General features: G+C 42.3%; 1 protein-coding gene and 1 long non-coding RNA gene across 2 annotated transcripts in view; one reads left to right on the top strand and one right to left on the bottom strand.

The window, feature by feature from the left end:
• LOC144805619 (uncharacterized) overlaps nt 1-6,136 on the top strand; it is a 30,591-nt gene extending 24,455 nt beyond the window's left edge. The window contains exon 3 of the long non-coding RNA XR_013605557.1: nt 4,812-6,136. This is a non-coding gene — a long non-coding RNA (uncharacterized LOC144805619). The remainder of the gene's footprint in view (nt 1-4,811) is intronic.
• Nucleotides 545-16,754, bottom strand: part of LOC144805618 (uncharacterized) — a 99,685-nt gene continuing 83,475 nt past the window's right edge. The window contains 2 exon segments of the mRNA XM_078672143.1: nt 545-1,977; nt 1,980-2,452. Of these exon segments, the coding sequence (XP_078528269.1) occupies nt 1,457-1,977; nt 1,980-2,452 (994 nt within the window). The 3' untranslated portion in view covers nt 545-1,456.

Genomic DNA, 16,754 nt, shown 5'->3' with positions numbered 1-16,754 from the left:
TGCCATGGACAAATGGGGATAAATCATATTAAATCGATGGTGAAGCCAGCAAATGGTAAGACTGTGGGTGGGCTGAAGCCCATAAAGGAGATAAGCATGTCTCTTTGAGACAGCACAAGCAGTGTCTAGCCGAGACCTAGAAATAGAACCTCATATGAAATAAAGGTACATTAAAATAATGTATTTTGTCTTTTCACAAAAAGTACTTTCAATGAATTCTATACAAAACTTTTTTAAAGGCTCTGTCCCATCTGAATAGAGGCAATTTAGTAATTTAGAGTACATAATAAGAAAATACAGGGATTTTACTTTCAATGGGATTTTTTCAACAAATCATTAAAAAAACATTTTTAACACATTTAAAATCAATTACATATTTAATTAAAATAAAAGTTAATAGTATTCAAGCATTGTGTTCTACATTTAAAGTATATAAAATTAATTTACAATAATTTTTAACTTAAAAAGATTTCTTTTTTAAAATTTAAAAAACATTCAAAATATCCCATATATTTTTGCACAGGGAGACCTCCACCATAGTTGAACATATTAAAGATTATATTTTTTCTTAAGATTAAATTAAAGGTTTCCCACCTGAAGTAACATTTTGTTTATGTATTAATAATTATTAAATGTGCTGAACACATGTAATTTGACTTTACTAATAATGAATGTTATACTAGTGTTTAGATTTTTAAAATGTATTAAAACATTAAAAAATAATGAAATGATTTCTTTAAATATTTTTTGCCATTAAATTACATTTATTTAGATTTTTTTACCTAATTTTAAATATTTAATTCAGCATTATTTCCTATGGGGTTTTATTTTATGTCCCTACTACCATTAATATTTATTGGAATTTACTGCAGTTCCAGTGGATGGCCATGTGTGATGTTGGACTTAATCCCGCTCTGAGCACAAGTACATTTACGATTGTTTCAGGTACATTATGGTTTAGTGACTTTAGAGTTGTGGTTTATAAACAGCAATGGGCTTACTCTTTAGTGGGTGAGTGCCTGTCTTTTCCCTAAACGCCTCCCTATACTCCTCCTTAGTTATGCCTTCATCCCTCCCCTTTATTTATAAGCATTTCCCATTTTACAGCCACTTCCTCTGTCCCTTCCACATTTACTACTAAAAACTGTACTAACTTGTGCGGAAACTGTGAAGTCGGGGCAGACAACTACACACAGAAAAAGATAGGAGAGGCAGAACAACCGCACGTAATTTGTGAAAAGCATTTTGTAGTTCTTTAGTAGTACTAAAAATGTACAACTCAGATTATCTGTGAGATTCTCTTGGGTATGTCTGATGTGATTTTAAAGCTCGGTAAACTGTCCTCAGCAGATGGGAAGTAGGTTCCATTTGTAACAAAAAAGGAGCTGGAAAGAGGTCTCTAAAGTTAATCTTTGTAATACGAAGCTGTGTCCCTTTGGAACAGAAGTCATTAGGACTATTTAGGGTGGTGACAGGAATGGTTAGCATATGGTTGGTCTTGTCTTTCGTGGCACAGAGACACAGAGACTGGAGAATGATGTGGTGGGATGTTGTGGAGATAAGGTCTTTGCCTAGAGTGAGTTCTTTCATGTCTAGTGAGATTTTTTTTCAATGTGAACCTTTTCTGGCATTTAGAGCATTGATACGGTTTTAGTCCAGTGTGAGTTCTTTCATGACGAGTGAGACCAGATTTGTGCCTGAAGCTTTTCCAGCATTCAGAGCACTGATAAGGTTTTTCCCCAGTGTGTATGCGCTCATGTTGAATGAGATTGGCCTTACAACTGAAGCTTTGTTGGCATTCTGAGCACTTATACGGTTTTAGTCCAGTGTGAGTTTGCTCATGTTGAGTGAGACCAGATTTCTGACTGTAGCTTTTCAAGCATTCAGAGCACTGATAAGGTTTGTACTCCGTGTGGGTTCTCTCATGGAGAGTGAGAGCTATTTTCTGTCTGAAGCTTTTCTGGCATTCAGAGCACTGTACGGTTTTAGTCCAGTGTGAGTTCTTTCATGTTGAGTGAGACCATTTTTGTGACTGAAGCTATTCCAGCATTCAGAGCACTGATAAGGTTTTTCCCTAGTGTGTATGCGCTCATGTTGAATGAGATTGGCCTTACAACTGAAGCTTTATTGGCACTCTAAGCACTTATATGGTTTTAGTCCAGTGTGAGTTTTCTCATGTTGAGTGAGACCAGATTTCTCACTGAAGCTTTTCAAGCATTCAGAGCACTGGTACGGTTTTAGTCCAGTGTGAGTTCTTTCATGTAAAGTAAGGCTGAATTTCCGACTGAAGCTTTTACAGCATTCAGAGCACTGATAATGTTTTTGCTCAGTGTGAGTTACCGCATGTTGTGAGAGAGTAGATTTCTGACTGAAGCTTTTCCAGCATTCAGAACACTGATACGGTTTGAGCCCAGTATGAGTTCTCTCGTGTTGAATGCGATGGTCTTTCTGACTAAAGCACTTCAGGGACTTAGTGCATTGATACGGTTTGTGCCTAGTGTGGATTCTCACATGTTGAATGAGATCGCTTTTCCGACTGAAGCCTTTCTGGCATTCAGGACACTGATACTGTTTTTGTCCAGTATGAGTTCTCTTGTGTTTAGTGAGGTGGGATTGATAACTAAAGCTGTTCTCACATTCATTGCTCGTATTCAAGTTGTTTGTATCTCCAAGTTGGGGTTGTTCCTGGATACATGCCATCTTAAGTCTGAATCTAATTCCGGAGTCTGTACTTGTTTATGTTAAAACTCAACATTAACTTCTAAACTACGCTGCTGAAGCTCTTCTTTACATTTGCATTTAACTAATTATAGCTTTTATTTGGAGATCAATGTTCTTACCTTTGAAGCCAGCCTATCTAACTTGTCTTATAAACTTTCACTGAGGGGCCCCTTATTTTTATTAAGATGCCCCTCATGGCTTAATTTTCTCCAAGTTATGCCCACAAGGATTCCCTCAACTAGAATTAAGCTCATTCTGACTGCAGTTTATCGCATTTAATTTAGGAGTTTTAAAAGCAGTGATAGGGTCTTTGGGGATTAGTACTTACAAGTGAGGTACATTTTTTATACAAGTAATGAACAGGGATTAAAACATGTTAGGGTAGTTCACAAATTATCAGTAGTGTAACACTGGCCTTTTTTAAGCTTCCTATTCCGGTGAGACCCGAAAAGGTACACCATTAACTTTGGAGGTCTGGCACACTTGGAAACAACATAGATCAACCCAATAGATAGAGAGGGTGGGAAAAATCTTTCTATATTGTCGATGTTAATCCAGTGTCTTTGCTGTGATGACATCTGAGAAGAACATTTTCAGTTATTTTTTAAAATACAATGTGTTCTCTCCTCCGAATCACAGGAGACGGAGACATAAGCTTGCTCGTGTAAACTGAGGTTATTAGCCTTCCTGACACTTCTGTCACATCACGTCTACGGATACTGATTTGCTGGGAGAGGCTTAGGTCTCCAAGGCATTTCTCATAAACCATCAGACAGAATTTGCAACACTGTGCTCTGTGTGAGGATCAGTTGTTGCCAATGTTCTTTGCTTGACCAATCGTGAAATGTTTCCTTTAAGTGAAAATATTCTTATAATTAGTAGTTGCAGTAGATTTTCAATTTACTTGCGGGTACAGTTATTATTTCAGAGGTTATTCAATCCCAATAACTGACACTTGGTAAATGTTCCTGGTCATAGTACTTCAAGGGTTTGACAACAAATAATGATTGTAAGAAAGTTGATAAATCACTTTCACATTCAGCAGTTTCTCCCGCAGCAAGTTCCTCACCATTCCTGGTGCATAGAACTAGTTTCTTCTTTAGAGATCAAGAATGTTCCTACTTTCCTCAAAATATCCCTTTTTAAAAATGTTTCCAAAATTGCGACATTTCTTTTTCTTTTTGTTGCCTCAGTGACCTGTAAAAATAAAGTTAGAAATTATAAATGAGTTGCACTACAAGGGGGTAAAACACTTCATGGATACTGCATAGACAGGGAACTCGGGACCACTGAAACTCAATGTCGTGAGTAAAAGTAGTGAATACTGTAGAAAGAAACACAAGTTACACATGCATCATGACACAGATTCTCAGAAGCAACCAACACCAACAATTTACTCTTTCCTAGTTGTACCTTCTTTAATGAATTATCAGATGTTGTGTACTCCCTTGCCCATTTAAAGGACTCTTCTATTCCTTATTTCAGGGATCCATGAAGGGACATTTTATTGAACAAAGGAATCTGCCTTGTTGTAATCACTGCTGTAAATGCCACTGGTGGAGCGTGATTATTTTATTAAGAGTGTTTTGGTCAATCAATTCCTTACCCTTGGGTGTGATACTACTACATAATACATACTTAAGAAACATGACTAACAGTGTGCCTCGTGAAACATGTGAGAGTTTAAAACTGCATCGTAAAAGCATGCAGAAGGGTCACAAACTGGTTTGAGATTAAGTCATTCATGACAGAGAGAGAAACCTACTAATGTGCTATGAAAATAATGTGAAAGGTAATAATGCAGTCTGTAGTTTTAACACAAAATATGATTATGAAAATGCTCAAGTAAAATGAGTTCTTCTTATGTTTTCTTTGAGATGTAAATCCGAGAGAAAGTGCTTGTACGTTTCTAAATGAAACGTAATTAGGCTATGCTTAAAAGTATAATGAAATGGTGTTTTATATTATTTCTTATGCATCTCAATTTCTTTACTGTTTTAGTAAGTTTTTTCTTTAGAAAATAGTGATTTTGTGGTTTTCCGTGTAGGCCTCTAAAATTTATTTTGTCTTTCATCATTTCCTTCCAATAGACTAAAAATATTGTCCTGATTGCACTGTAGCTAAGAGTATTATCGCTGAAGTTTCTGTCCCACAGTTTGAAAAATGGACGTCCTTTCTGTTAGAATAGAACTATTGACTTTGTTGCAAGCTCAGAACAGAGCGTGTGGAATGGACACATTGAGTTGCAAATGAATTCCGTATTTCCGAAGGGCAGTGATATTGCACATTGTTAACACCTTGGCTGCGGCGCAAATTCCACCCCGGTGCTGGGCATTCCAATTGCGGGCGTGGCACTGAAGGCCCCTGGCCATTGTGCGCACACGCCCACCGTGACTCATGACAGCCGGGGGCCGTCATGAGCACGGAAGGGGTTAAAGAACAGTGAACACTGAACAAAGGTATTGTAATGTAATGTAATGTATGTATACTTTTAAAGCGCACTGTTACCTCATTACGTGGTGTCCTGGCGCTGTATACCGCTGGGGAACCCGTCCTGGCTTTCCCTGTGAGAGGGCACCCCAAGGTGAAGCCAGGCATCCCCGGCGTTGCTGGGGCCGTTGTGGAGATTAAGCAAGCTATTGCCCAGAGTTGCAGAGTGGGACCCATGGTTAGCGTAGGCACCTAAGCGAGAATTATCGAGTCCACGGACATTGACCCAAGACCCTGCCGCTTCGGGAATTGAACCCTGGTCCCGGGTCGACCTCTGCTTCAGGGTCTGCCACTTCTAACCAGTGAGCCACACTTCTGCATATGGGTTCTGGACAAATTGGATTAGAGAACGATCACACCACGGTTTCACCATGGATTTTGACCAATGGAAATCTTGCAAACTGCGTAAAAGTTATTTTGTTGGAAGGAACTGAAAATGTTTGGAGGTATAATTGCCCCTTGGGAAATGGACGAAATGCTGATATTTTCCCTTGCAAATCCTGGGCCTGACATGCTGTTGATCTGAACTCTGATTTTTCCCTGAACATAAATCTCCTGATTACCTCTGCACTGTACCGGCTGGTGAACTTGATCAGGTAAAACCTTTCAGCTGAAGAATTTATGACTCCGGCTATTGCACGCTGTGCTCTAGCGTTCTACTGGGTCCATCTCGTGTTCTGGTTCTGATAAATCTACAACCAATTCTTGGTTTCTATGATTCCAAATGGCATATTCTATTTTGCAATGTGTTTTCTCTCTTTTTCTCTCTTCCTTCCTCAATAGGTGTTATTTGACGATGTATTTGTTCTGAGCTGTGATGTGCTGTGATTTACCTGTATACAAAAGAATAACCGTTATTAAATTATTCTAGTGCATTTTTGTACTTTGGCCATTCAATCTTGAAGTTTAGATAAAGACAACTTGATAACTATTGCATGTGTTTGTCCTTACTTATTGATGATTTTATTAATATTGTGTGAATATTATTAGCTATGCACTTCTTTATTACAGGTCCTCATGAAGGAGTGGCTTTCCATCTATAGTTATCTGAGTCCCTATTAGCTCATAAGGAGGACCTTATGATTGTGATTAAATTGTAGAGTTTCTATGGGCCAAACTCTGTGTTATTGTGAATTGTGTTGCTGAGGACTGAGTTTACGATGTGGTGGGTAACCTATGTTTGAAATCACAAATTTTACACCTCTTCCCCTGGATCACCACCGTAGACTGAGGCTGTGTCCAGTTAGCTCAGTGGAATTCACCATTTCAAATTGTGTGGAAGATAAGTACTTACCTGGTGGCCTGGAACTTGTCACACTGCTTTGACAGGACACAGACACTGCAACACATGAAAAAGGAAAAAAGCAGCATAAGGGGAAAGGAAACTAAACTGGGATAAGAAAAGACAAATACTATAGCAAACCATAGGAATAAGGAAAAAGAGGCTATCTTCCACTCTTCTTTAAAGAGACCCAGTGTGACAAACAGGACAGGAAAGGGTAGGCTGGGAGGAGCAAAGAGGTGGAAGTCAGATCCAGAGAGGAAGGACGAAGAATGAACAGACTGAGGGGAGGATAGAATCACATGGTATAGAGGAAACAACTATGTAGACAGTCAAGGGACTGCTGGTGAACACGGGACGGAAGCGTGCTCATGGACCAATGCTTCCCAACCTGAGAGGGGACTAGACTTGCGCTAGGATCCCACCACAGTCATATTCCTTGAGGAATGTTGTGGGTGCCAGGGTTAGTGCGATCTCAAAAATTAACGGGGTAGGTTTGTGGGAACGTGGGGTGGCTGGCCACTGCTACAACGACCATATGTGGCGGCACGCTTTGCCAGATAAACCTTAGTATTTATAAGAGCTCTAAAGTAAAAGGCACAAAGAAGAAAACCGTTATGAAGAAAATACACTGGCAGAGTTCAACAATTCTTTATTAGCTTCTACTCGCCTTTTTTGCCTTACTTCTTATTCTGCTTCATATCTAGTTTCCTTATTTCTTGCTCAAAGCCTTCTGTTGCCTCTACGCTTTCTGGCCCCTGATCTCCCCCCCCATTCCTGTTCTTTCCCGCTGCTGCCCCTGCAGCCCCCCTGCCTCTTTACCCGCTCTCACCTCCTAGCTGCACTTCCCTCCCCCTTCCCCTATTTAATGGCTGTTGTGCGCAGTAGGCACGCCTGGCACGCCAAAGGCAAGCCTATCTGCATCCATTTGGGCCCCTACCGCGACCAGTGCCAGGGACCCTGAATATCCCACCTTCTACCGCTATGACCAAGCTGCCCTCCTTGCACTCAATTTCGGAAGGAACAACAGCTGCCGCCAAACACCACCCACAGCCAATTCTCCTGCTAACACCGCCGACATTCCTTCACCATCCACATCACACCCACGGCCTCCACACCCATGCCGGATGCCTGTGCCACCAAAGCCCTGAAGTGCATCCTCCTCAACGTGCGTGTCCTGCACTGACACCCTGTAGAGATCTGGGACCTCCTCGACACCCTCTCACCAGATGTTGCCTTCTTCACGGAAACCTGGACAAACTCCACCTCTGCCCCAACATCGCCACTGCCATTCCCGACTGCTACAAGATCCAGAGGAAGGACCGCCCCCACTGCCTAGGAGAAAGACTCGCCCTCGCACACAAGAGCTCTTTCCGACTCTCTACCTCCAGCACGAGTGACTCCCCTTCCAACACCAAACACCTCCACTTCCAGATCACATTGTCCCAGGGCCTCTGGAACAAGCTCGGCTTTTACTACCACCTGAAAATTAAGGCCCTCTACAACAACTTCAGCGAATGGACTGCAGAAACTACCCTCCCCTCCAGCAACGACATCTAGCCCACCATCACCACCTGGACAACGGTCACCATCGTAGACACCACCACGACCATGAAGAGCACTCACTCAGATGCCCCCAAGGACTCCTGACCACCGCATATCTTCCACAGATTCGCCACCGCCATTGCATCCGAACGACGCTGCACAATTAACGCCACTTTCGAATCCGGCATCTTCCCCAATGGCTGGAAGCGGGCTGAGTTCAAGCGCCTCCTCAAGAAACCTCTGTGGACCCGACTGACCTGAAAAACTACCGGCCCATATCTCACCTACCCTTCGCAGCCAAAGTCACAGAGAAATTCATCAAGGCCCAGCTGACATCCTTCATCAACGAGAACGCCACCTAGACTCCTCCCAGTCCAGATTCCGCAGCAATCACAGCACTGAGACTGTCCTCCTCAACCCCACAATCAAGATCCGCATGCTGCTCGACCAGGGCAACATCGCAGGCCTCATCCTGATAGAATTCCCAGCAGCCTTTGACACCGTCTCCCACTGCGCTCTTGCAGCCAGACTCCACGACGCTGGCATACGGGGAACTGCCCTTGACTGGATCTGCTCCTTTCTCACAGGTAAAACCCAAAGCATCAGATTCCAACCTTTCCTCTCCGAACCCACAGAGATCAACTGCGGAGTACCCCAAGGATCATCGCTCAGCCCCACGCTCTCCAACATCTACATGGCCCGCCTCGCCGCCATCATCAGACAGCACGGGCTCAGCATAGTAACCTACGCTGATGACACTCAGCTCATCCTCTCCCTCATGGAGGACCCCGAAGACACCAGACTCAGCTTCCAGGAAGAATGAAAGACGTCGCAGCCTGGAGGAGCAACTGCTGCCTAAAGCTCAACTCAGAGAAGACTGAGGTCCTCATCCTTGGAGAATCCCTCTCCACTTGGCACAACACCTGGTGGCCCTCTGCCCTCGAAAACCCACCCACCCCGACGCACCACGCCCGAAACTTAAGCATCATACTAGACTCCTCCCTCACCTCCCCAGATCAACGCCGCCGCCTCCACCTGTTTCAACTCCCTGCGCAACCTTCAAGACCTTCAAGTGGATCCCCCCCGAAGCCAGAACGACCGTCACCCACAAACTCATAACGAGCAGACTGGACTACGGAAACATCCTCCACGCTGGAATCAACAAATCCTAACTATAAAAACTCCAGACCATCCAGGACACCGCAGCCAGACTCATCCTCAGCACCACCCAAGACCTCCACTGGATCCCGGTCGAGAAGAGAGTTAACTTCAAGCTACATACCTACGCCTACATATCCCCCCAGAACATCAGACCCAAATACCTCACAAAAGAATTTCTTTCCATGTACCCAAAAGAAACCTCTTCGCTGACCTCGCCCTAGCAGAGACCCCGTGCATCCTCAGAACCAGAGCAGGTGGAAGAGCCTTCTCCTACATCACAGCCAAGGCCTAGAACGAGCTCCCAGTCAGCATCAGATGCTCCCCTACCCATCACAACTTCAGGAAGAGCCTCAAGACCTTGCTTTTCGGCTGACCCGGGGCTGCCCCCGTGCCTTGAGACCGTCACTGGTGAGTAGCATGCTTTACAAGCCCCTGACTGATTGATTGATCGATTGAGCTTCCATATCTTCAGGCCAACAGATAATAGATCATTCCAAATGTGGTAAGACAAAGGGGGAATGGAGGGATGTACCAAGTAGGTTAATTATAACAAAAACATCACACAATTTATGAAACTGGAGATAATTAGCCTGACCCTGGAGTATACCAACAATTGTAAGGAAACACGCTTAAAACAGCTAGCATAAAAACAAATAAGGAAGAGGACTACGTAAAAGCCATGTATTTGCTTTTTTTTTTTAAGATCATAAGCTACATAGCTTGAGAATGGTCTGGAGAGGGAGTCAAATTCTTGAAGCTGAAGAGAGATAAAAAAAAACAGAGACACAGAGAGAGACTTGAGAAGAAATAGAAGAAAAGGAAACAGAAGGCACTAGGAAACGTTACCTGATGATTATCCCGTTTATTCCTCCGAGGGAGGCAGCCGCACCACCTGGTCCGTCCCAGAATACCTTGAAAGGAAGTGAAGAGACGCGTCAACCAAGAGCTTATTTGCATCAAACATGAATCACACTTCATCTCATCTTTCAAAACAACTGTCCTTAACTTACAAAGGAAAACAAACTCTTGTTCTCTACAAAACCATTGTAAAGCACCTTTGGTCTATGAATAATAGAATATTTTTTTAAACCTTTCTATTCGTCTGGTATCTAAGACCAAACCCACAACACTCAACATCCTCCAAATCCAAACCTTGCACTACAATGGATCACTGACAGAATATCGACAACAAAAATATCGAGGTACAAAAATATTGTGACAAAAATGTTGCTGTCCAGAATATCATAGTCCTATCTACATAATGGTAAGTACAAAAAATCAGGAAAAAAATGTTGTTAAAAATATTGTTTTTTAAAAATTTGTACAAAATAATGTAAAATAAAGTAAATAATACATATAATTAAAAAAACATAGTTAGAATTATTATGTTTAACATTATATAAATAACAAATCTAATGTTAATAAAAATTAAACATACATATATATAAAATATAATATATAAATGTACTTAATAATACTAATAAATAAGTATTATAATAAATTATAAAATGTTAGAAACGTATTAAAAATAATAAATACATATACAGTAAAATAAAAAATTATATATATATAATAATTAAAAATATAAAAATATTTTCAAACTTTTACAATTAGATTTGACACTACATTAACAGCAACAGCAGGGAAAATGTTGTATAGCGGAGGGGATAAAATTACTATTCCCACTCCAGTGAGTGCAACAGTAGGGAAACTGTTGGATAGAGTAGGGGAATCATTTACTATTCCCACTTCAGGGAGTACAACATTAAGGAAAGTGTTGGATAGCATAGGAGTAAATAGGAGTAAATATCACTATTCTCACTCCAGAGAGTGCAACAGTAGGGAAAGTGTTAGATAGTGGAGGGGTATACAATTACTATTCCCACTCCAGTAAATGCTACGCTAGGGAAAATGTTGGAGAACTAAGGGGAATAATTTATTATTCCCACTCCAAGGAGTGCAACAGTAGAGAAAGTGTTGGATAGCGAAGGGGTAACAATTACTATTCCCAATCCAGCAAGTGCAACAGTAGGGAAAGTGTTGGATATCGGAGTGGAATCATTTACTAATCACACTCCAGCGAGTGCAACAGTAGGGAGACTGTTGTATTGCATAGGAGAATAATTTACTATTCCCACTCAAGCTAAATATTTTACATTAATTAAAAACCAATTAATTAATTTAAAAAAATTGCCACCTACCATATTGCCCTATAAATGACACCACCAATATTGTAAAACATAACACTCTTAACATCATTAAATTATAGTTAATTAATTAAAATTAACAAGCAGTTTAAAAACAATCAATAATAAAATAATTCTCACTATTAACACTATAAAACAACTTAAAATAAATAGTATAATAAAAGATATAAAAGAAATAAAATATTACAATTAAATTACTTCCCAGCCTACTCCCCTATCAACCCACAACCCACTCTTAAGAAAATGACACACAACAATGAATAATTAATTAATAATTTTTAATAACCAATTATTAATTAAAAATACATTATTTATCATCATTAACAGTATAACATTTTAAATATATAAATAAATAAATATCAAATAATTAAAAATATTCATTAATTAATATGTATTAAATTACTTCCAACCCTGCTCCCCTATAAACCCACAACCCACTCCTACAAAAATAACACAATTAACATATGTATCAATTAATTATTAATAATTAACAATCAATGAATAACGATTTATTAATAAATTATTTACCACAATTAACAATATACAACCCTAAATAAATAATTAGTTAGTAATTAATACAAATATTAATTAATTAATTATAATTAAATTACTTTCTACCCTATAAACCCACAACCCGCTCCTAACAAAAATACCACAATTAATATATTTACCAATTAATTATTAATAAACAATCAATTAATAACCCTTTAATAGGTTATTTACCACAATTAACAATATAAAGTCTTAAATACTTAATTATTAAGTAATACACACTATTAATTAATTAATTATAATTAAATTACTTCCCACCCCGTTCCCCTATAAACTCAAATTTTAATTAAAATAAAATAATAACTTCTAAAAATTATTATAATATTTATTATAATTAAATTACTTACCACCCTATTCTCCTATAAATCCACAACCCGCTACGGAACTAAAACAAAACATTGACTTTAAAAAAATTAATAACTTCTAAAAATTTAACACATATATTAAAAAACAAATGCAATACTTACACACAAAAATAGAACACATACATGTAAAATACACACTAAAATACATAACACTAAATCAAACAACAATATTTTTAACAATATTTTGGCTATAGATAATAATTACTTCGATATTTTGAAAAACTATATTACTTACCTTCAACTCGATATTCTTGACAAACATATTCTGACTGTCGATATGTTTGTAGTCTGAGATTTTGGACTCAATATTACTGCTACTCGATATTTCCAACTCAATATTATGTCTGTTTACCCACGACAATGGATACACAATGAACCATGATCACTTGCTGAACAAGGTCTGAGTGAACACACAGTCCACCAACAAGCTAAACAAGGTCTGAGTGACCATACAGCGCATCCACAGGCTGAACAAGGTCTGAGTGAAGAGACAACGCACCACCAGGTTTAACAAGGTCTGAGGGCACATGGAGCGCACCCACAGGTATAGGAAATTCTGTGTGAACATACAGTGTACCCACAGACTGAACAAGCTATGAGTCAATATACAGCTCACCTACAGGTTGAACAAGGTCTGAGTCAACATACAGCGCACCAACAGGCTGAACAAGGTCTGAGTGAACATACATGTTGGTCTTGGCCCTTTTGGCAGGTTCACCCCTGATCTTTTTGCCTTTTAATATTACATAATGTTAGTTGTTTTTGGCTTCTGCGCACTTTGACACTGTGTCCTAGTGTAAAGTGCGTGCGCTCTCTGAGTGCATGTGGTGAGATTGGCCTGCTCTTCCATAGGAATGCATGGGGGATATATGTGTCCATGGTAGTTCCTGATGTGTGGGGAGTCCAGGGTCGAGTTTGGTATGTGCGATTATGTAAGATTAAATGCTGCGCGACAGTGTGCGCAGATATAATGTGACTATTGTAGAAGTGCCACTTCTAGAAGTTGGCATGTCTGTGCAGTGAATGTGAATTGACTGTCTGGCTTGTGATTGGCTGGAGCTGGCTGGTGTGCTTGGTTCCAGGTCTGCCCGGTGGTGAATGGGGAGATCTGCATGTTGATGGCAGGGAGGAGTTGCACCTGGAACCTGAATAGGGCTGGGCCTTCCCTCCACAATGCTGGCTCCACCTCCTGTGGTGCGTCTGATGTCCCTAGCCTGTCCTGTGAATAGGGAGAGGGGCTGAGCAAAACAAAGTGCTGCAGAACCAGTTGCATCTGGTTCTCCCCTTGCCTGCACCTTTGGAGACAAAGGAAAGATGTTTATAAAAAGGGGCTCTACACCTACAAGCACAGGTCAGGCCCATCTCCCCTGCACCCTCTCTGCACTGGCCTCACCTCCTCTGCCCCCCCCCGGACAGGATTCACCTCCTCAGCACCTGTCACTGGCAAGTTAAACATGAATATCAACCAGCTACAATTTGAAGAAGATTGGATTACCGGTATTAGAATCAGAAGCTCCAAATCTACCAAACAAATTCTCTTGATCAACGTATATATTTCACCAAGCGCCAGGGAGAATAGGCTCACGTTTGATCACCTGCTCCGGATTATGTGTAACCTATTAAGTGAGTATGAATGTCTGACAACTGGTGATTACAACACAAACCACTTTCAAGACTCTCCAGTCGAGCACGACGCAAGAAGTCCTCCCATCATGGAACAAACAAAGCCTACCAGCAACAAATACAGTAAACTTGGTGAATACGTGGTACCACAGTTCAACATTCGGGGCTATATAACTTTGAATGGTAGTTTCTCCATGGACAACCCTCCAAACTGGGCAAGAACAAATTGCTGCACTTGTTCCTTTTTAGACTACACTATATGCAATAAGGTGATGCTCCCCCTGATCGAAAATAAATTACACCATCGAGCACGAGGTGATAGCGACTATCGACCCCAAGTAATCCCCTTGTCACTCAGTATAGCTCGGCACTTCACGACAAGTCTGACAACAAAAGGTATTTTTACAGAGAACCTTAAAAAGTTAGAATGGTGAGATCCTTTGATAGCAAGAATAATGAAAGCATGCGAAGCCCAGTTAGCAACAAGGAGCCTTGATGACACCCCGCTCTCTACGTCATGGGAGATCTTTTCTAGCCAATTGCTTAAAAAAAATTTGTACTCCTCACAAAAATTCAAAAGATGCAACTCAACCATTACATCTGCTGAAATTAGGAATTAAAAAATCTACGTTACTCAGAATTGAGACCTGTATGGAGGTGCCAGGGGAAGGACCAACTATTTAACATTTATAAACAAGCCCAAAAAGTACTCGGGCAAGCAATACTCCTAGAGACACAAAAACGCTCTGACCAGTTCTGGTTAAGATTAGCATATGCGAGTAAAAACCATAACTCAAAGACCTTGTGAACGGGAGAATAAACAGCGAAGGAGGTCAAAGTAGTGCTAATATTGTAAAGATGAATGGGCAACCTTTCTAACAGCCCACAAAGTGTCTGATAAGGAAGCAGGCCTATTGGCAAAACCCTTAAAATGGATTCCTCCAATCAACCTTAGTCAACTACAGCTTTCCCCTGGCACAACACACACTGGGACATCAGAGCAACCCATAGACATGGCCACTTGGATGCCATTAGCAACTGATACTAAATCCTGCACCAGCGGGAGGTGCCCTTCCAACAGGCATCAAAAGCATCAGATGCTCTGACTACTAGAACAAAGCGACACAAAAGGAGATGATGGACGGAGCGTTTGAACAAATCAAACACTCACCTCCAGTCAACTGATCTGGGTTTAATCCATCACCATTCTTTAGTTCACTCAGCCACCCCAGTTCAGACATGGCTATGTGCAAATCAGTCTGACCCTGTGCCTCATGGGAACAGTGCAGCCCGAACTGCCAAGGGACTCACGTCTAAGCATACCCTGCCACACTTAGGGCGAACAAAGCGACACAAAAGGAGATGATGGACGGAGCGTTTGAACAAATCAAACACTCACCCCTGTTGTGTTCTAGTTGTTCCACGTTAGTGGCGCAATAGGCGCACAGCGTGGACCCACGTGAGCCTGAAAATAAAAGGGGTATGTGAGCGTACGTACGCCAGTTGGCGACGACGTGATCAGCAATTAAACATAGCCCACAGTGTCCGTCCATTCTGTTCTAGGCCTGTACCACGTGCAAAGTAATTAGTGACCCAGAGTGCCCACGAGTGTAGATTGACCCACGCCCTACCTCGGGGCCCCCCCACACGACACAACAGCTGGCGAGGAGGGTGGGTGTACCCTCGCTGTGTGTATGCACGTGCCTTTGCGGGGCGGCCGCGAGCTCTACCATCGGCTCGCGGCGCTCGTGCCCCTGGGGTCCCGGCAGCCGTACAACAACTCACCCGGACCGTCGACCGGGGAACACTGGTGACCGACAGGTGAGCCGCTGCGCCTGCAGGGAGGGGTGTGCATGCCCGGACCGTCGACCGGGGCATGCAGGAAATCACGGGGCACGCCGCCGTACCTACCGGCGGTGTGTGCAGCGCTGCTGAAGGGCTGCGACCTCATCACCTGTCCGAACGCACGCCCTGGCTGATTGCCCCACGAGGCGGCATATGGAGCACAGCTGACGTCGCACGGCGCTGCGGGTGGACGAGCCATCGCGCTGAAGCGCACTGCAGCCACTAGGCCGCTGCCACGCCCCCTCACCTCCGCGCTGCCCGCGAAGAGGGCCCTGACAACGCGCTATGGCAGGGAGGGGAGAGAACAGAACCGCACGGAGCTACGTAGCACAGCACCCTTCCTAATCCTGGAAAACAAGCATTGGCGACACGCAAAGGAAAGTGCGAGAGTGCGACACAAACAAGAAAGCGGCCGCATAACCACTGTGCCACACAGTGACACGAGCACCCCCACGCCTCGCCATTAGCGAAACCGCACAGCGGAAGCCTAGCCCGTAGCGCGACACCGCAATGGACATGGCCACGATACCGCCAATTTAACTGTTTATAGTAGAAGGCTCGCCCTCATCACTGGCTCCAAAATGGAAAGACTGAGTCGACTGGCTGTTAATATTCTTTGAGGCCACCAAAGTGCACAAGGATCAAAAAAGGGCCATGGTGTTACATCTTGGGGGCAAAGATGTCCAGAACATCGCGAAAACTCTAGCGGAAGCGACCCCGAAGACCCACCGCACATTGATAGAAGCCCTGAACAAGTACTTCGAGCCCATGGCCAATTAGGACTACAAACGGTTTATCTTCAGACAAGTGCGGCAGCTGCCCGAAGAGTCACTGGATGCATACCACGCCCGGCTAAAGAACCTTGCCTCGACCTGCGGATTCGCGGACGTCACGGAGGAGATCCGGGGACTAATCATCCAGGGATGCGCTTCAGCCAAGCTTCGAGAACGCATCCTAGAAGAG

This window comes from Lissotriton helveticus, assembly GCF_964261635.1.
Source record: "Lissotriton helveticus chromosome 1_1 unlocalized genomic scaffold, aLisHel1.1 SUPER_1_unloc_16, whole genome shotgun sequence".
Taxonomy (NCBI): domain Eukaryota; kingdom Metazoa; phylum Chordata; class Amphibia; order Caudata; family Salamandridae; genus Lissotriton; species Lissotriton helveticus.
The sequence above is the reverse complement of the archived record's forward strand: the minus strand, read 5'-3'. Positions and strand labels throughout refer to the sequence as shown.